The sequence below is a fragment of the Silurus aristotelis genome (assembly GCF_946808225.1).
Source record: "Silurus aristotelis genome assembly, chromosome: 13".
NCBI classification, from domain to species: Eukaryota; Metazoa; Chordata; class Actinopteri; order Siluriformes; family Siluridae; genus Silurus; species Silurus aristotelis.
In genome coordinates, this window is record NC_139586.1 from 4,251,366 (window position 1) to 4,273,189 (window position 21,824).

General features: G+C 35.7%; 1 protein-coding gene and 2 long non-coding RNA genes across 17 annotated transcripts in view; 1 reads left to right on the forward strand and 2 right to left on the reverse strand.

Moving 5' to 3' along the window:
* LOC310735404 (complement factor H-like) overlaps positions 1-21,824 on the reverse strand; it is a 189,708-nt gene that overhangs the window by 120,918 nt on the left and 46,966 nt on the right. For 12 of the 14 annotated variants that reach the window (XM_083558120.1, XM_083558121.1, XM_083558118.1 and 9 more), the window contains 7 exons: positions 18,248-18,412; positions 17,925-18,119; positions 17,656-17,829; positions 17,403-17,564; positions 16,806-16,973; positions 16,571-16,726; positions 16,122-16,292 (listed from right to left, as the gene is read on the reverse strand). In XM_083558120.1, the coding sequence (XP_083414246.1) occupies positions 16,122-16,292; positions 16,571-16,726; positions 16,806-16,973; positions 17,403-17,564; positions 17,656-17,829; positions 17,925-18,119; positions 18,248-18,412 (1,191 nt within the window). Of the gene's footprint in view, positions 1-16,121; positions 16,293-16,570; positions 16,727-16,805; positions 16,974-17,402; positions 17,565-17,655; positions 17,830-17,924; positions 18,120-18,247; positions 18,413-18,767; positions 18,951-20,691; positions 20,769-20,982; positions 21,089-21,196; positions 21,368-21,504; positions 21,659-21,824 lie in introns of those variants that run through there. The other 2 variants (XM_083558115.1, XM_083558116.1) reach the window with 2 other exon arrangements.
* Positions 304-9,186, reverse strand: LOC310735458. Of its 2 annotated transcripts, none has more exons than XR_014536293.1 (2): positions 7,414-9,186; positions 304-492 (listed from the first exon to the last, which is right to left on the reverse strand). It is a non-coding gene; the product is annotated as an uncharacterized lncRNA (long non-coding RNA). The 2 variants fall into 2 exon arrangements; XR_014536294.1 differs by lacking the exon at positions 304-492 and adding an exon at positions 2,073-2,176.
* On the forward strand, positions 499-7,465 carry LOC310735467. Its single transcript, XR_014536304.1, has 2 exons — positions 499-1,878; positions 7,281-7,465. It is a non-coding gene; the product is annotated as an uncharacterized lncRNA (long non-coding RNA).

A 21,824-nucleotide genomic window follows, 5' to 3' on the forward strand; every position in this document is an offset into this window, starting at 1 on the left:
TAAACTGTAAAAAGACAAAGATTGTGGATATTATAGCATTTGTCATAAGAATTAACTATGAAGTGTTCTCATGATCTCCACATGATGCACACATCATATTGTCAGGCTGGAATAATGATTTTACTTAATCTTATACTGCACAAAATAATTTTGATCGGCAGAGCAATATCCATAATTTTGCCATTAACAATATTTTGTACAAAAATAATCACTTACAAATTGCTTGAAATTGTTTTTGTTGTGAAATTATTTAGGAAAAAACTATTTAATTCATGTAAAAACTCAAAAATAAAACTCAAGCCATTATTTTGTCAATATAATTTTAATACCCCAAACCAGGTGTAATATTCAAACAAGGCAAATCCAATGTGAAAAGTTATAGCTCATGTTCTATATATGATGCCTGCATATTATGTATTAACTGTGTTTATTATAGGTTCATTTGTCTCCAGGGAATAGTTGTTGACTGGGAGCTGTCTCATCCTCAGGAATCTGGAAAAAAATTAAACAGGGTGAATGCTTAGTATTGCCAAATCAACAAAAAAATCCCACATTGTCCATTTAAACCCTAATCTATATTAATATATAAAAAAGAGCAAGATATGGATTTTATGTTGATATTTTATGAAACTAGACTGCTGACAGTGTAAATAAATGTAGGTTTTCATTCTTATTGCTTTAGTTGACACTTCTGACCTATCTCCCAAAATCTTTTTACCACCAACCAGAGTGTAAGATTGTTATACAGTTTGTAATGGTAATGCATGTCGCACCCTCCATTCATTATTGTAGTGAGCTATCCCATGTTGTTACATTATAAAGTAATTTTTATGGTAATTATAAGTAACTGAGTGGAAAGGGAGATTTTCCAAGTTGTCCAAGTGGAGCCGATCAGGTTCTAAATAGCAGGAAATATTACAAGACCAAAAAAAACCCTATTTGGATTAATGTTAGTAAACGAATAACAATCTTAAGAGACTAATCCAATATATTTTTCATGTACTATGAATTGCCTGAATTCTAAAACACATTGGGACCACTAGACCCTGTTTTTGTTTCCGGATGCTTTGCCAGGTCTTTACTACAGCTGTCTTTTAGTTTTTGTTTGTATATTTTGCTTTCAGTTTGGCCTTCCAAAATTAAAATGGATGCTAAAATAGATAATATAACCCTATACACTTTAGAATATAGCCTTACACAGAATACAACTTATTATTTTTTTTTCAGCAGGCACATTATCATTAAATACAAAGGCATCAGTTGCACTGGCATCAATACATACCCATTCCATTTAATGAAGAAGTTTGTTTCTGAATATAAGCGGTTCGTTTCTTTCTCCATACTTTTATCCAGAAAAATAATTCTTCTTTCATCAATCACTATTGTTTTCTGTGATCTTCAGGCCTTTTTGTATTTTTCACCAGTGCATTATTTTTAAACCCATGTAAAATAGTATATTTGGCCATACCATGTTTTTTTTTTTGTTTTTATCTTTGTAGGATTTGTTTTGATTTTTCTGACTAAAGATGACCTACTAGTAACAGTTCTTAAAACAATTTCACCTAGGCTTTCATCTACTTATAATACATGCAAGTGAGACAATGAGGTAATAGTACATATTTGGAAATGAGAGGGAAGGAGCACACACCTTATAATGGTTTTTGACTAAGTGTTTTCTGTTATCTGTTCTGTTCTGTTAGTGAGCAAGAGAGAGCCGTAAAGTGCTCTTAAAGTGCTTGAAATATTAATGGTGAGTATAGAATAGTTATAAAGTCATATACTGTACATCTGTCTAACAAAAGCTAACTAAACCTGTTAAATAAGTGATGACTAAACATTAAAGATAAATGTATTTTAGGCAAAAAAAGAGAAATACAGGTTCTAAATCAAATTGATGGTGTGGCTCCAATGCTAAAGACCAGGACAGATTTTTGTTTGTTCACTTCTTTTTCTCTTATAAAATGAATGACAGTCTGCTACTTACCTTATAAGCATTGTGGGTAATTCCATTTTTCTGCAGAACATTTGGCAAAGGATTGCCCTTGAAAGCGATAGCCTTCATCACACCTATATTCTGTTGTGTCACCTTCCATATAGAATGCCTTCCGATTTGCTCTTCTCCAAGTTGCATTATATATATAATTCTCAGGCAGTGGGCATCTTGGGAGGTCAGTCACTATAACTAACATTAAATCATCAACAAAGTTATAATCCAGTAAGAATTTTTATGACAATAATAATAATAATAAAAATAATAATAATAATAATAATAACAACACTAAAACTAATGATACTACTACTACTACTACTACTACTACTACTACTACTACTACTACTACTAATAATAATAATAATAATAATAATAATAATAATAATAATTAACATGTAATAAAAACTAGAATGACACTATAATAAATGTTTTTTAAATATACCATTAGCGAAATTTGCAATTTTATCTAAATTAACTGATAATAATAGTGGAACTTTATAGATACTTTGTGATATTGAAATATTGAATATTGAAATACATTTTGGCTCAGTTGGATTGTTTGTTGATGTTATGAGGTGGTTTCAAAAAGCTTCCAGACTAATGGTGCTTTTCTTACCAAGTGTGTTACCATGTGTGTAATTTCATCATGGACAGCAAGTAAGAAAAATAAGCAAACGTTAAATTCTGTGTGAAACTGTGAAAATCTGCCACAGAGACATTTGACATGACATACATTTGACATATGGCAATGCAGAAATGAGTCGTTCAAGGGGCTTTGGTTTCCGTACGTTCTTCTAGCCTAACCTACTACAATCCCACCATGCCTATTTGGAAGTTTAATAAAAGAATACATCTTGATAAACTATAATATCCACAAATTTTTTCCTTGTCTAGTCAGAGCCCGACTTATGACCACTCGACTTACGACATTTCGGAGATAGGACGGTCACCTCTGACGGAATATATATATATATATATATATATATATATATATATATATATATATATATATATATATATATATATATATATATATATATTTGTTTTTATTTACTTTATTTGTACTATGTAAAACAAAATATAGAGTAAATCATAGAGTAGTCGACTCTTCTTGACTTACGATTATCTGATGGACCATTTTTTCGGTCCATATCTACATCTTAAGTTTAGGTCTACCTGTACTCAGAATTTAAGACAAGCAAGATGGTAAACTCAGCCATTATGGAAAACCAGCCATTATGGATGCACAAGCCAGTGCACTCTTAGTGCCGGTCCCAAGCCCGGGTAAATGGGGAGGGTTGCGTTAGGAAGGGCATCCAGCATAAAACATGTGCCAAATCAAATATGCGGATCACAAATGAGAATTTCATGCCGGATCGGTCGAGGCCCGGGTTAACAACGACCGCCACAGGTATCGTTAGCCGACAGGGTACCGGTGGAAATTGGGCTACTGTTGGCCGAAGGAGGAGAAGGAGAGGAGGAAGACGTCTACAGAGACGGCAGGAAAAGGAGCAGTGTAGGAGAGTGGGGGTTCGGGTTGGTACTTTAAATGTTGGTACTATGACGGGTAAAGGGAGAGAGGTAGCTGATATGATGGAGAGGAGAAAGGTAGATATGTTGTGTGTTCAGGAGACCAAGTGGAAAGGGAGTAAGGCCAGGAACATTGGAGGTGGGTTTAAACTGTTTTATCATGTGTGGATGGAAAGAGAAATGGTGTAGGGGTGATTTTGAAGGAAGAGTACAGTAAGAGTGTAGTGGAGGTGAAGAGAGTTTCTGATAGGGTGATGATCATGAAGGTGGAAGTTGAAGGGATGATGATAAATGTCATTAGTGCCTATGCTCCACAGGTTGGCTGTGAGATGGAGGAGAAGGAAAGATTCTGGAGTGAATTAGATGAAGTGGTAGATGGCGTACCTAGGAAAGAACGATTGGTGATTGGGGCAGACTTTAATGGGCATGTAGGTGAAAAGAACAGAGGTGATGAGGAGGTGATGGGTAGGTATGGTTTTAAGGAGAGGAATGTGGAAGGGCAGATGGTGGGAGTGGAAATGGAAATGGAAATGGAAATAGCAGTGGTGAACATGTATTTTAAGAAGAAGGAGGATCATAGGGTGATGTATAAGAGTGGAGGAAGGTGCACACAGGTGGACTATGTGCTATGCAGGAGATGCAACCTAAAGGAGATTGGAGACTGTAAGGTGTTGGCAGGGGACAGTGTAGCTAGACAGCATCGGATGGTGGTCTGTAGGATGGTTTTGAAGGCAAAGAAGAAGAGAAGGAGAGTATGATAAGATGAGAATAAGATGGTGGAAACTGAAGGAGGAAGAGTGTAGTGTGAGGTTCAGGGAAGAGGTCAGACAGGGGCTTGGCGGTGGTGAAGAGGTGCTGGATGATTGGGCAACTACTGCAGGAGTGATGAGGGAGGCAGCTAGAAAAGTACTTGGTGTGACATCTGGAAATAGAAAGCAAGACAAGGAGATGTGGTGGTGGAATTAGGAAGTGCAGGAGAGCATTAGGAAAAAGAGGTTGTCAAAACAGAAGTGGGATCGACAGAGCGATGAGAAAAGTAGGCAGGAGTACAAGAAGATGTGGCAGCAGGTTAAGAGGGATGTGGCGAAAGCCAAGGAAAAGGCATATGAGGAGCTGTATGAGAGGGTGGACACTAAGGAAGGAGAAAAGGATTTATACCGATTGGCCAGGCCGAGGGACCGAGCTGGGAAGGATGTACTGCAAGTTAGAGCAGTAAAGGATGGAGAGGGAAATGTGTTGACTATTGAGGAGAGTGTGTTGAGAAGGTGGAGGGAGTATTTTGAGCAGCTGATGAATGAGGAAAATCAGAAAGAGAGAAGGTTGGAGGATGTGAAGTTGGTGAAGCAGGATGTAGATAGGATTAGTAAGGAGGAAGTAAGAGCAGCGATTAAGAGGATAAAGAATGGAAAGTCGGTTGGACCAGATGACATACCGGTAGAAGCGTGGAGATGTTTAGGAGAGATGGCAGTGGAGTTTTTAACCAGATCGTTTAACAGGATTCTGGAAGGGGAGAAGATGCCTAAGGAATGGAGAAGGAGTGTGCTGGTACCGATCTTTAAGCATAAGGGAGATGTGCAGACCTGCAGTAACTACAGGGGAATTAAGTTGATCAGTCAAACCATGAAGATATGGAAAAGAGTAGTGGAAGCCAGGCTGAGAGAAGAGGTGACCATCTGTGAGCAACAGTATGGTTTCATGCCGAGGAAGAGCACCACAGATGCCTTATTTGCTTTGAGGATGTTGATGGAGAAGTATAGAGAAGGACAGAAGGAATTGCATTGGGTATTTGTGGATTTAGAGAAAGCGTACGACAGGGTGCCAAGAGAGGAGTTGTGGTATTGTATGAGGAAGTCAGGTGTTTCAGAGAAGTATGTGAGGGTGGTGCAGGACATGAGGACAGTGTGAAGGCAGTGAAGTGTGCAGTAGGTACGACAAACTGGTTCAGGGTGAAGGTTGGACTGCATCAAGGATTGGCCCTAAACCCCTTTCCTGTTTGCAGTGGTGATGGACAGGTTGACGGACAAGGTCAGACAGGAGTCTCCCTGGACTATGATGTTTGCGGATGATATTGTGATTTGTGGTGATAGTAGGGAGCAGGTTGAGAAGAGCCTGGAGAGGTGGAGATATGCGCTGGAGAGAAGGGGAATGAAAGTCAGTAGGAGTAAGACAGAGTACATGTGTGTGAATAAGAGGGAGGGCAGTGGAGTGATGCGGTTGCAGGGAGAAGAGGTGGAGAAGGTGGAGGAGTTCAGGTACCTGGGGTCAACAGTGCAAAGTATTGGAGAGTGTGTTAGAGAAGTAAAGAAAAGAGTGCAGGTTAAGGTTTTCGTTGGGAGTGACGAGGATGGACAAGATTGGAAATGAGTTTATTAGAGGGACAGCGCATGTAGGATGTTTTGGTGACAAGGTGAGGGAGGCGAGATTGAGATGGTTTGGACATGTGCAGAGGAGGTACATGAATTATATTGGTAGAAGAATGCTGAGAATGGAGCCACTAGGTAGAAGGAAGAGAGAAAGGCCAAGAAGGAGGTTCATGGATGTGGTGAGGGAAGACATGCAGGTGGTTGGTGTGAAAGAGGCAGATGTAGAGGACAGGGTGGTATGGAGACGGATGATCCGCTGTGGCAACCCCTAATGGGAGCAGCCGAAAAGAGGAAGAAGAAGAAGAAGAAGAAGAAGAAGAAGAAGAAGATGGCCTGCTTGCCAGTGCCCTTAGAGTAAAATCTGCACGTTCAATTAAAAGCTTTTAATTCAAATGTTTGTCTTATTTGCTCTGATACACAGCTAGAATAATAAAAAAGCTGTCAATGTGCCAATATTTATGGACTGGTGTATAGATGCATTTTGACTTTAACTTAAAACATTTCAGTCTCTTTTTTCTGGTGTAAAAAATTATTAATGAGTGTAGAACAAATGTAAAAATGTAAAAAGAAAGCAATCGTCTGCGCTTTAGCAGTATCTTTCCCGTCGCTCCCATGGGGCCGCTCGGTACCGCAAAGCCGGAAAACAGAGCGTTGCCAACTGGACCCCTCCAGAGGCACCCAAGGGCTCCTGGTGACACTCTAGGCCCAAGCCCAAGGAGCCGGCTGACCTGAGGGTCGTCCTCTCCAGCGAGCGGATGACCCTCAGGAAAAATCCCACATTGTCCATTTTAAAAAAAAGGGCCACATTGTCCATTTAAACCCTAATATATATTATTATATAAAAAAGAGCAAGATATGGATTTTATGTTGATATCAATTTAGACTGCTGACAGTATAATTAAATGTGTTTATCTGTTTATGTGTAAATCTGTTTACTATCAACAGTCCTACCCTCCATTCATTATTGTAGTGAGCTATCCCATGTTGTTACATAGTAAAGTAATTTTATGGTAATTTTAAGTTACTGAGTGGAAAGGGAGATTTTCCTGTTTTTTTTTTTTTTTTTATCTTTAAAGGATTTGTTTTGATTTTTCTGACTAAAGATGACCTACTAGTAACAGTTCTTAAAACAATTTCACCTAGGCTTTCATCTACTTATAATACATGCAAGTGGGACAATGAGGTAATAGTACATATTTGGAAATGAGAGGGAAGGGGCACACACCTTATGATGTTTTTTGACTAATAAATGTTTTCTGTTTTAGTAAACAAGACAGAGCCATAAAGTGCCATTAAGTGCTTATAAAGTCATATTCTGTACATCTGTCTAACAAAAGCTAACTAAACCTGTTAAATAAGTGCTGACTAAACATGAAGATAATCATATTTTAGGCAAGTTCTGAGTCAAATTGATGGTGTTGCTCCAATGCTAAAGACCAGGACTGGGCAAATGCCAAGAATATGAGGTCTATTTTTGTTTGTTCACTTTTTTTTCTCTTAGAAAATTATGAATGACAGTCTGCTACTTACCTTTTATGCATTGTGGGTAAGTCCATTTTCCTGCAGAACATTTGGCAAAGGATTGCGCTTCAAAGCGAAAGCCTTCATCACACCTATATTCTGTCGTGTCACCTTCCTTATAGAATGCCTTCCGATTTGCTCTGCTCCAAGTTGAATTATTAATATGATTTTCAGGCAGAGGGCATCCTTGGAGGTTCACAATAATCAACATCAAATCATCAACAAAGTTACTTATCCAGTCAGAATTTTTATGACAATAATTTTTATTAATAATATCACTAATACTAAAGATAATAATAATAATAATAATAATAATAATAATAATAATAATAATAATAATAATATTAATAATAATAATTAACATGCAATAAAAACTATCATGACACTATAATAAATGTTTGTCAAATATACTATTAGCGAAATTTGCAAGTTTCTCTAAATTAACTGATAATAATGGTGGAACTTTATAGATACTTTGTGATATTGAAATAAAATACATTTTGGCTCAGTTGGACTATTTGTTGATGTTATGAGGTGGTATTACCATGTGTGTGATTTCATCATGGACAGCAAGTTAGAACAATAAGCAACCATGAAATTCTGTGTGGAACTGTGAAAATCTGCCACAGAGACATTTGACATGACATACGTTTGACATATGACAATGCAAAAATGATTCGTTCTAGGTGTTTTCAGTGGCACATGTGCTTTAAGAGCAGAAGAACATCACTGAAAAGTGACGAGAGATCAGAAAGGCCTTCAACGTGCTCAACCCCCGAAAATGTCAAAACTATTCAGAATCTTGTGCAGGATGATCGTCAGAGGACAATCCACATGATCTTACTTCCGCACACCCTCCCTACTAGCCAGATTTGACTCCTGTGGACTTCTCTCCTCTCGTAAATGAAGATCCAGCTCAAAGTTTGCCATTTTGAATCCCTTGTAGAGATCCAACTCGAATCACAGAAGATTTTTGACACGATTTAGAAAAGGAAATTTGCAGGACAAAGTTCAGAAATGGCTGGTGTGCATGGAGCACTGTATTGCTGTGCAAGATGACTTTTTTTTAAAGGTGATTGCATGTAAACACAGATAAATACAGTACTTTCTTGTAAACCAAAGTAGTCTTGAAACTTTTTGACACCATCTCATACTTTACTATTCATCATCAGGCTGAGACCCATCAACTAATCAACTAATTCACAATGCTTACTTGGTTTTACACTAGTTCAGTAGATGGCAGGTGCAACAGGGAAAGTGATACAAATACTATATTTAGCTGTAACTGTTTAGCTCATTTTAATAATTTTTAATGTCTGGATGTCTGGAAAAGGTTATAAGGCTATCTCCATACATTTTGTAGTTCAGCATTCTACAATGAGAGGAATATAGAAATGGAAAAGATCCAAGACATTCTTCAATGCAAATTCTGTCAAATGTCAGACCTTTTAATATTCAGAGGATTAACGAAAACCGAGAAAAGCCATATACCAAGCAGCATGAACTGGTCTGCAAATGGGTTTCAAGTAATCCAGCAAATCAGATTTGAATGGGTGAAGAAGAAAAAAATCAAGTCAATGAAATGGCCAAATCAAAGTCCAGACCCGCTAAGATGTTGTGGAGGATGAAGGAATGTATAAATAAATGCCTTAAAACATACATAAACTTAAGCAGTGCTGTCTAAAATAATGACTTATGAACTGCTACAAAAAAAGTTGTTGTTTATTCATCTTACCTTTTTGGTAAAAGAAAATGTTTATAGAAGTTGTTAAGGATTACACAATTATTCATTCATTCATTGTCTCCCGCTTATCCGTAATACACAATTATTATTATTATTATTAAAAAATAATATCTTCTCTTTTAAATAACCAAAAACAAATGGACAAGCTAATAATCTTAAATACAATCTTAAATACAAGGGAACCAGTTTCTTTGGCAGCCATGCACACAAATTTCTTTTTTTTTTTTTCATTTTCTTTCTCTATTATTCTGGCACAAGTTAATCTTTGACTCATTTGTCCCAAGGATTTTCTTTAATAATTTTACAGGCTTTTTAGATATTTCTTTGCAAACTTTAAACTAGACTTCTGGTCCCATATACAGTGGTACCTCGACATACGAGTGCCCTAACATACAAGTTTTTTGAGATATGAGCGGTCACTCATTTTTTGCTTTGATACGCGAGCAAAAACTTGAGGTACGAGCTCGAGACGCCGCTGCTAGATGGCGAATTGAAGCCAGAAAGTGAAGATTGTGACGTAAATTAAGATAAGCAAAGAAGAAAAAGTAAAAATTTTAAAGTTTAGGGATATGTAGTGTGCAGGAGTGATAGTTAAAAAACGAGTTTTCCCTCCACCTCCGCTTATCGCCTCTACCACCTTATTATATCTTTACATTCTCTTTTATTATGTTTTCATACAATATTTGTCATTTATAAACAAATTTTTCTTATTCAAAAACACGTAACAAAAACAACTGGGGTGGCATTTTGGGGGCTGGAACGGATTAATGGCATTTCAATTTATTTCAATGGGAAAATTTGCTTTGAAATATGAGCAATTTGACAAACGAGCAAGGTTAAGGAACGATTTAAACTCGTATGTCGAGGTACCACTGTAGTTGGTTTGACCACACCTAATGTTTTTGCAATAGATTTGTTTATTTTTCAGCTTAACAATGTTTTAAATGTTGTGATAAACAGCTAAAACTAATAACAACTTTGTCATGTTTGGAAGTAACTGTATTTATTAAAAAATTCTAATTAAAATTCATTAAAATAATTTTCAATGGCTTCCCGTGGGCTCACCACCTGCAGGAGGGACCGTAAGGGACGGTGCTGAGAGGATTGGGCAGCAGTCGAAGGCGGGGGCCTTGACAGCCCGATCCCTGGACACGGAGAAGTGTCTGGGGAATCTGCTTAGACTGCTGCCCCCGCGACCCGAATTACGGATAAGCGGGAGAAGATGAAATGAAATGAAATGAAATGAATTTTCAATGGTATTTTTTTTGCAATATTAATGCATTTTTTTTAACATTTCAGACTAAAGATGAACTGCTTGACTGCCAGTGACAGCTCTTTAGACTATTCCACCCTAGGCCTTTATCCACTTATATTTAAGTAAGATAATGTGGTCATAGTATTTGCTAATTTGATAATGGAACAGCTGAGTAGCCAATTGTGCAATTACATGTACTTTTAGTTCTACAATATATTTCTAATGATTTTGGAGTAAGCTGCACGTTTAAACAAAAGCTTTCAGCTACATTTTTTATCTTATTTGCTCTGATTGACAGGAAAAAAAGATAAATAAAGATTAAAAAACTTTAATGTCAATGTGCCAATATTTATGGACCTGGGGGTATAGATACATTTTGACACTTGCAAAAAAGAATCTCTAATTCTGCTTGAAAAATATTGCTGAGTTTAGAACACAATTGAATCTAAATTAGGACTTGGCTGTATAATGTATAAGTTATATTGAATGATCATTAAAAATAATAGTATTTCTAGGCAATAAAATAATTAAGTGCTGAGCATGATGGATGGCATGATCCCAGTGAAGCCCAGTACTTGGCTATTACTAATAATACAAGACTTTGATTTTGCTGTTGTTGTTGTTTTTTGTAAATGGTGACTGATTTTTTGCTACTTACCTGGAATACATTGTGGGTAATTCCAATGTCCTGCAGAACATGTGGCATAGGACCGATCTTTAAACTGAAAGCCATCTTTACACTTGTATTTTGCTTGGCTGCCGTCCAGATATTGTGCTTTCGATGTTGCTTTATCCAGATGTGCATTATTTATTTCTTGGTCAGGGTTCAGGCATTTTTTTGTTTCATCCACTGTTAGTAAAAAGTTGACATTTACAGGCAGCAAAATGTTAACAAAAATAATAATAGGAGCAATAAGAATAATAAAAATCATTATTAAACATTATAACATTATAACTGTGTTATTTTGGATATCCGTTAGGCTGGAGGAACAAGCGGAAGCCGAATTTCGACAGAACGGAGGTACTTTAATGAAATACGGCAAAGCAGATAAACCAAACTAGCTGTAAACACGGGAACCCAGAACAAACACCAACAAAAAGTAGTTCATTAAATAAATCCACAGAGTAGTTCACAGAGTAGCATATCCACAGGGTAAATCCACAACGAGATAAATCCACCAGATAAATCCACAACGAGAGAAATCCTGTTGGCGCTGGAAGAAGGAATAATAGAAAAGAATACTACTACAAGACCACTATGCCTCTTTGGAAGTTTAATAAAATAAGTTTAATCTTAATAAACTATAATATCCACGAATTTTTTCCTTGTACAGACCCCGACTTATGACCACTCGACTTACGACATTTCGACTTTTCGAGATACAACGGTCTATAGATTTTTATTTACTTTATTTGTACTATGTAAAACAATACATAGAGTAAATCATAGAGTAGTTGACTCTTCTTGACTTACGATCTGATGGACCATTTTTTTGGTCCCTATCTACGTCGTAAGTTGGGGTCTACCTGTACTCAGAATTTAAAACATGCAAGATGACTGCTTGCTAGTGCCCTTAGAGGAAAATCTGCACATTCAATTAAAAGCTTTCAATTAAAATGTTTGCCTTATTTGCTCTGATACACAGCTAGAATAATAAAAAACTGTCAATATGCCAATTTTTTGGACTGGTGTATAGATACATCTTGACATTAACAGAAAACATCTCAAACTCATTTCAGTCTCTTTTTTCTGGTGTAAAAAAATATTGGTGAGTGTAGAACAAAATTAAATCTAAATCAGACTTGGATTGTATAATGTATGTTGAGTGAGACCTGGCCTTTGTGCTGGCGGCTCTGTCTGATCCCCCCTTCAAACCTTTAGCCGAGGTGGCGCTTGGGTACTTGTCTATAAAGACTGCTTTCCTTCTGGCTTTATCCTCCTTCAAGAGGGTCAGTGACCTATAGGCTCTTTCCGTAGCTCCATCTTTTTTTGAGTTTACCCCTGGCATGGCTAGTGCCTTCCTTTACCCTAAACCAGGATATGTACCTAAGGTGCCCACGGTTTGCCCATGACCTGTCGTGCTGCAGGTATTCTACCCTCTTCCTTTTTAAGCCCCTGACCAGGAGAAGCAAAACTGACTGGTCATGTGCGAGCACTGGACACGTACGTCCACAGGACGAGTCCGTGGAGGAAGTCGGAGCTGCTGTTTGTCTGCTATGGCCTTCTATAGGAAAGGTTTTCTGGCCAACAAGCAGATTCTCACTAGGTGGCTTGTGGATGCTATCTCGTTCACATATGAGTCCTCTGGTCTCCCCGCTCCTTTCAGGGTCAAGGCTCACTCCCCTCGGAGTGCGGCGGCCTCTTCGGTCGGGTTTGCTGGAGTCCCATTTCAGGACATTTGCAATGCTGCAGCCTGGTCCACCCGCTGACCTTCATCAGGTTCTACGAACTCGACCTTAGAGCCACTCCCAAGTCCTCTGTCCTGTGCTCTGGTTGTGCTCACACACTAGGCAAGGTCTGGTCACTGTGGCGTGATTAGACACTCGTTCCCAAAGCGTTGTGATGCAGCTCGAGTTACCGAAAGGGATCGTCTCTTAGTTCCCTGAGTCTCCAAACCACATTCCCTGCATCACTGCCATGCTTCTCTTCTCATTTTTCAGAAGCTAGCATCGGCTCCACTGCTTGCGCATTTTTGTAGCTTCTGTCACCACACCGGTGATGTCGCGCCTTGCCGTTGGCCGGATTTCACACATGATTCAGAGAGTGAGCAACGCGGAAGCGTTCCCAAAGATAAATCTATCTATCTATCTATCTATCTATCTATCTATCTATCTATCTATCTATCTATCTATCTATCTATCTATCTATCTATCTATCTATCTATCTATCTATCTATCTATCTATCTATCTATCTATCTGATAGAAGGGTATCTGCAAGATTAAAAGGGAATGTTTATAGGACTGTGGTGACACCTGGTATGTTGTATGGTTTAAAGACAGTGTCAAAAAGACTAGAGGCGACGCTATCAGAGTTGAAGATGCTGAGATTTTCATTGGAAGTGACGAGGATGGACAGGATTAGAAATGAGCATGTAATGATTTGCAAATCTCAAAAATCTCTATACTATTCAAAATAAAACAAACAAACAACAACAACAAAAAAAACATTTTAAAGGTTTAAACTGCAAATCTATATCTGAGAATATATTTTAAGGAAAAACTATGGTCATTTTAAATTTGTAGGCTGCAACATGTCTTATATAAGTTAGGACAGGGACATGTTTATCACTGTACAGCATAATTTCTTCTGTCTTTATACATCTGGGAAGTGAGGAGACCAGTTGCTAAAATTTTGGAAGAGGAATGTTGTCCCATATGTGTCTGATACAGAACTTTAGCTGCTCAACAGTTCTGGGTGTTTTTTGCTATATATTCTGATGTTTTCAAATTGTGAAAGGTCTGAAAGGTGGAAGAAAATAAAATTTTTATTTGTCTGACCACAGAACTGTTTTCCACTTTGCCTCATTACATTTTAAATGAGCTTTGGCCCCAGAGAGGATTGTGGCATTTCAGGATCATGTTCATGCATTTATCCAGCATTTTATTTGGATGTAAGTGACATGGCAAACTGTATTTACAGACAATGATTTCTAAAGGAATTAATGAGTCCATGCAGTGATTTCCATTACAGAATTATGCCCGTTTGAAATGCAGTGTCACCTGATGGATTAAATATTTAAGGAATTAAGTATTTATTTTTGATTTCTTCAGAATATTTGAAAATTTTGATTATTTTTTACTGCAATACTGTTTTAGAATTTTATGTTGAAGAATATTATTCTGAAATTGTTCCACAATTTGTAGGAAGAGTCTTTCAAAGATAATGAAGCTCTGCTAATCTTACTCAAGACGTTTGTTGCCCGACCCAACGTGTTGCAGCCATCAAATTAAAAATGAAATTTATTTTCTTAAAAATTATACATTCACTTAGCTTAAACATTGAATATATTTTCAATATTATTGTTATTATGACAAAATAATTGTATTTTTTATTTTTTATTGACTATTTTCTTTTTTTTTCTTTTTTACTGAGTATCGTAAACCCTACAAAGTCTAGTGTTCATGCTTTATTAAACAGTCTATAACTACAACAGCATAATGCTTAGTTTTTCTCCCTTTCAGAAATAATCATTAATCTTATATATGGTAAATCATAAATCTATAAAGATTATGACTGCATCTGCAAACAGGCAAAAAAAATCATTTTGCAATTTTTAGTAAGCATTAAAATAATAAGAAAAAAAATCATTTACAGTCATTTAAAGGTGCATTTTTATGTACTAGATTTTTTAAAGGACATTGTTTCAATTGACTCGCATTTTAATTGGCCTTAGTTTGTTAACCCTTTTATTTGGCCTTAGTTTGTTGACACAAGGTAGAATGACTCCATGGATTCATGCTGCTGATGCAAAATTCTGATAAAAGCACCAAAATGTTGTAGCTGAAATCAAAATTAATTAGTTCAGGTAATATTTTTCCAAGCTTCCACTGTCCACGTTCAGTGCCTACTGTACTTTTCAATTCAATTAATTTTTAATTGTATAGCACTTTTAACAATGGACAGTGTCTTAAAAGTAACTTTAAAAAGATGATGGCTGTCCAAAATGTACAAAATTTATAGAATGCGAACAATGAATAAGAATGTTCTTTTTAAGTGTAAGTTGGTTCCTAAAGAGCAAGCTGGTGGCAACTGTGACCAGGAAAAACTCCCTAAAAGCATAAGGAAGAAACCTTGAGAGGAACCAGACTCTTTCAATTGTCTATTTATTACAGCTAAATGTTCATTGTCACTCATATGATGAATTGTTTGTTTATTGTATGTGAAGATTTCAGTACATGAACTGTTACCCATAAAATGGTAACATTAACTTTAATCCTAATTATGTCTTTTATTCCTCTTGTGCTGAACTCACAATGTACACATTTTTTCGTTGTTGTTGTTGTAGCCTAATTTTAGTTGAGTATTTTTTGCACATTCATGTGTATAGATGTAGTCGAACTGTAAAAACAAAACAATTCACAAATACTATCCAGTATTGTTTACATCACCAACTAAATTTTTACAAACATTTAAACATCAGCTTTAGATACTAAGCATTAAATTATTTGCTTAGAAATTTAAATATAATAATCCCTATTATGCTAATATCATAAATTTTCATGAAAAATGACCCCTGGCATGGGGTCATATGCATCAAGCATTATCACATGTTTTTAGAACAGTCTCTGTGTTACAAACACATGCTAAACTTTGTTTAACAACTAAATGTAACATATACTGCTTGAATATTTCAACAAGCAATATAAACAGTAAATGTCTACACAAACATTAAACAATGGTGCTAATCACAAATAGCTATATACATATCTACATATCAGAAACTAACAATTCACTTAAACAACATGTGAATTGCTCACCATTCTGGGAATATAGTTTTAAATTATAATTTTAAACTGGAATCGTTATAGAAGTTCAGCGAGGTTTTAACATGAGAACAACATGCATTTATCTTTGTGTTTTTTTATCTGCCACCTATTTTCTAAACTATCACATGTGCCACATTTAAAAAAGAGTTAAGTGGATTGTAAATACATGTCATTGAGGAAAACAGAGTAGTTGTATGTGTACAGCATATTTCAGGTCTAAATCTACTTACATGTACATGTTGTTGCATTTCCCCACTTTGAGTCGATGCAGTTGATTTTCTGTTGCCCGGTTATGCTGTAATTTTCACGGCACTCATATGTCACTGATTGCTGAGAAGTTCTCGCTTCATGAGAAGTAATAACGGCGTTTTCAACATAGGGAGGAGTAGGACATTTCTGATCTATTTGCATAAAAAGAAACAAAGGAACTGATCACTATGTAATGAAAGTATAACAGGAAGGTGTTATTCCGGTTTATGTAATTTACTCTCAAATCATAATCAAGCTGGGTTGCTTATCAAGTTGTTTTTATCTAGCATTTTCTAGTGAATGCTGTAATATTCAAGTAGGTTCTGATTCAATTTTGATCGAGTTTGACACAATTCTGATCGATCTTCAACTTTAGAAATTACATTTCCATTCATTTAAATTGGTGAGGTCATCAACAAAAATGTCTTACATGCACAATCCTGGTTTTGCCATTTCCCATTGACACAATGAAAACAACATGGTCCTACTTCACATTCAAATTCATGCCGTTCACTGTCCTCAAATGCTCGATTTCCTTGATTTATTACTTTAAAACCAGTGGGTATTTGACCGCATTGCTTGTCAGCTGTAAAAAAACACGGTATGAGTAAAACCAGTCTCACATTGACATTATAACGTGCCCCCTGAAAATTACAACCACTTACGTATACACTGTGGTGTATCACTCCATTGACCACCCTGGCAGGTTACCTCTCCCCACCATTTCCCATCAAACGCTTTATAGTCTGAATCACATGTGTACAGATATCCTCTGTCTGATTTACGCATGAACCCATGTGTCAAGAAGAACGGTGCACAATCTGATGGTTTTACTGCAATAATAATAATAATAATAATAATAATAATAAGAAGAAGAAGAAGAAGAAGAAGAAGAAGAAGAAGAAATAGAAGAAGAAAAATAATTATAACAACAAAAATACATACACCCATAATTAAAATATATAGATAATGTTCAAAATCAGAAATCTTTTTTTTTTTTTTGCTGTTGATAAGCATTTAGAGACAACACATGCTAATAATTTCAGAACTTTATGTATTTAATGCATAGTATAGTAATTTATTATTGTAATTTTTAATAAGATCATTATTGTTTATGTAGTGAGCACAAACAAAGGGAGTAATACAAACAGTGAAACACCTCTGAACACTTTTTGAGAACTGCTCATTTAAATTAGCAGTCCAAAGATAATTTTTAGCTATTAGCTAGCTATGTAATAAAATATAAATAAATTGATTCTTACGGTTGCACTTTCCCGTACTCTGCCATACTTCATTTCTTGTACAGGTGGCATAAAATTGATATCCATCATCACACTGGATCAATACATGTGTATTAAACCTGTAAGTATTCTGTGGGTTCTTCACTGTTCCATAATCAATATTTGGTTTTGAACAAGTAATCTCTGAAATACAGGCAAAATATTTGTTTGGATTTATTCAACCATTATATACGCAAGTTAATAAACTAATTAATTCTTTAAAATGTATACATACCAATACACCCTGGTTTTGGATCCCAGCCGTTCTCTGTACATCTAGAACTTGGACCACCTTCATAACCAGCTTCACAGTTATATTGTATATCCGCATTTAATTTATAAGTTTGCTTGTATCTATAGTAGTACGAAAGAACCAGATGTTCCTCTTCTGGTTTTTCACATGTAATTTCTGCAAAATTATTAGTTTTTATTACATTGTCCTAGAATTATGGTGCCAACAATATTGTACCAGTATTTTTACTGTATTGTGTTTTACATTTTTACCCTCACACACTGGTCTGGATGACCATGTTCCATCATTTTGGCATTTAACACTTCTTGACTGTTGCTTTGTTCCATAAAACCAGTGTGTTTTTAAGCATGTAATCTGCACATGTTCACCAACATGAAATACAGATACCCCTTTAGGTTCTGTACTATAAACACCAACCGTGGGTGACCCAAGCATACATACAATTTCTATTGGTGTCAAAATGAGATAAAATACAATGAGAAGGATTAAGGTTTACAGAGATCTTCGAAACTGTAAAATATAAATATTCAACTTGAGTAAATTTAACACAGGAAAACAAACACTGGGTTATCACCTTCACATTCGGGTTTTATACTCCAGCCGTATTTTGTGCATTTAGGTTTTCCAGGTCTGGGTTGATACTTTTCTTCACATTTAAATTGTATTATATCATTTTCTTTGTACAGTATAGCAGGATTTGTAATTCCATGTGGTATTTCAGGGGCCACACATTCTATATCTGCAACAATGACCAAACATTTTTTTGCATTATATAGTAATAGATACAAACAGATAACAAAATAAACAAGTTTTTTTGTTTTTTTTTTGTTTTATAAAACAGTAACAACAAAAAATAAAAATTGAATTTTTGGTTTCATTTCAATCTTAAAAAAAAACTTGTTTTTTTTTCAGTCAAATATTTTTGCAGTAAAATAAGCAAACCACCAGGAAGTTAAACTTAATGAAAATGCATCCTCGAGACATAACATTAGCATATTAAAAATATATTTTAAATGTAATAAATGCACCGGTCCAGTTGGTTAGCCTCGAGAAACATAAATATTATATTAACTTTCTTGAAGCACTGGATTTACTTTTACACTTCGGGATTTTGCCACTCCATTCTCCATTCTCCAAGCAGTGTATGTCTTCTGGTGCATCCAACATCTTGTTAAAAGATGCGCACTCAAAGTGGATGACATCTCCAAAGCTGGCTTCTTCAATGTTGCCTGAAGCGATCACATCATCTGAATTGGTAATTGGACTGCATTTCACCACTGTGGAGAAGGAAAAAACTTAATAAATGATTCTTCAGAAACTGCACTCTTTTCTTTACCTTTTCTGTAAATGTAATTTGTTACTGATTTTTCATGTTGTGTCGTGGAAGGTTTACAGACATTATTAGAAGAAGATAAAGAAACTTTATTTGCCATGTATATGTATATGTCGCACAGTAAAATTATTTTCTTCGCATATCCCAGCAATTTGTTTTAGGAAGCTGGGGTCACAAGCACAGGGTCAGCCATGATACAGCACCCCTAAAGCATGGAGGGCTAAGAGCCATGCACAAGGGCCCAAGAGTGGCAGCTTAGCAATAATGGGGCTTGAAAATCCTACCTTCTGATCAGTAACCCAGAATCTTAAACACTGGATCAGTGTCAGGGATCCACCAGCCTCGCCTCTTCTCAACACCCCGCCCGCACGGAGTGAGTCGCCCTCATACTAAATATCGGCACCTGGTGCTCATCAGCCCAAGGCCTATTTAAGGCCCCTCTCCCTTCCTTTTGTTCTCTCAGATTATATGGGCAGAACACCCAAGGACTCTACCTTCCTACAGGACTTCCTGGTTTCTAGTGACTCTCCAAGTTCGGAATCTAACTTCTGCCTTCCCTATCACCATACGGATATTAACCCTGAACTTTACCCTGGTTTGGTTTTGTGCTGTTCTACTTCATTAAACTCGTAAGACGGACTTTGGTTTCCGCCTGTGTTTGTCGGCCTGACAAGCAGATAGGGCTTGAATCTCCGAATTTATGACCATTAAACCAGAGCCTTTACCACAGAACCACCACTGCCCTGCCCATTAGGCCTGGGGTTCTCAAACTTAAAATTCTTGACATTTCTATATTTACAAACAGAGATCCCACAGAATATCCATGTTTTGTATTATTCATTTATTTTACTAATTTATATAAGAAAAATATGTATCTGATATTTCGTATGTACTATATAAAAATATGTGTGAAATGTTAATAGGCGTCACATATTTTAATGAAGAGTGTAAATGTATTTTAAAAAAAATTTTTGTACTTAAAAAAATGGCCACATTTTTAAATCTACCTGTACTTAACACACTGTCACAAATTGCATATAAAATTTCTAGACTTCAAACCTACTCAGAGGTCCTGTTGCATACCAGATAATTGGATTTTCTTGAATAGTTAAATGATTTTAAATAATAGTAAAAGATTTTATATAAAAGCCTTTACATAGTTACTCAACAGCTCCTGCACATTTTCCACTGCCATAGCCTTTATATTTATTTTCTGTACATATATCTACATACTGTATATACATTACATGTTGTAGATATTTTTTTACATCTTTTTATGCACTTGTCAGTTTGCACAATTTATACTATTCACACTTCTGACATCTGTCTGTCTGTCAACAGTATCTATCTATCTATCTATCTATCTATCTATCTATCTATCTATCTATCTATCTATCTATCTATCTATCTATCTATCTATCTATCTATCTATCTATCTATCTATCTATCTATCTATCTATCTATCTATCTATCAATCAGCCAATGACAACAGTCATTAGGAAAAAGATTCAGAAAAGGAAAGACAAAAATTAATTTCAAATAAAGAAAAAACAAGCAGAGATCACTTTATATATATATATATATATATATATATATATATATATATATATATATATATATATATATATATATATATATATATATATATATATAAAACTCAACTAGAGCAATATTAATTTCTTTACCTTCACAAACAGGTACAGCATTATCCCACCCTTGTATACGACAGTCACGAAAATCTATTCTGCTGGCCAATTTATACCTTTAATAATTAAAGAAAAAAGAATCATACTGAATATTGGAATCTTAAAAGGCAAACAAGTCAACCTCCATTTGAGCTTGGTTACAAATAAATCATGAAATTTGTATTTTTTGTTTGTTATTTGAAATTGCTATTATTTAAAATGGTGTATATAGTGGGTCAATAAAGCGAAAGAGTAAAAGTAAGGACATTATTTAACATAGCAGCCTCTTACCCTGGTCTGCATGTGTATTTCACTCTCGCTCCAAATACAAACTCTGAAACTAGTGTTAGTTTAAAGTCTCCATTTGGTGTGTCTCCTGGGTGACCACAAGGTTTTTCTACAAGAACCAAAGAGTTTTCGTTATTTTATGCAATGTACAATATCCTTCTACTGGTGCATCATGATAAATTTCGTATATATTTGCTGTTGCTCAAGATATGCTTACTTTTACATTCTCTTTCAATAATTGTTTCCCAATTGCCATTTTCACACTGCAGCTTATAAGATCCAATGTATCCAGTAGCACAGTTAACTTTCACTGTCGCTTTATTTGGGTAAGTTTTAAGAAGATCGCTTTTCTGCACATTCTCATATTGAATCGTTCCTGTACTGCATTCTATAAAATATATATTTTGGTTAGACAAACTTGATGAGGCTTATTGTCTTAATCATAATTTTTAACACTAATTACTATTACATAAAAGAAATGTAAGGAAATAATACATTTTTATAAAAATGTATATGCAGCCTCACCTTGACTTTTGACAAGGGTAAATGAAAAGACCCAAAAAGCAAGAAAAAAGATTTTGGAAACCTCTTGCATAGTGGATCCCATCCTTAAGAGATTTGTAACCTAGGGATTACTGTGATACTCCTTTTTGACAGTGGATCAGTAAAGGTCCTTTGTTAATCATTTATCAGAGCTGACGCAGATCTTTGTACACATTGAGAGTAGTGTTTAAAAAAGAATTGCATTTGTAGATTGTTATACTTTAATTGTATAATATTGCAGTTTTGAGAAGAGTGTTTTCAATGTTTCAGGTCTGTGTGTGCAAGGCAGGCATATAGTACTA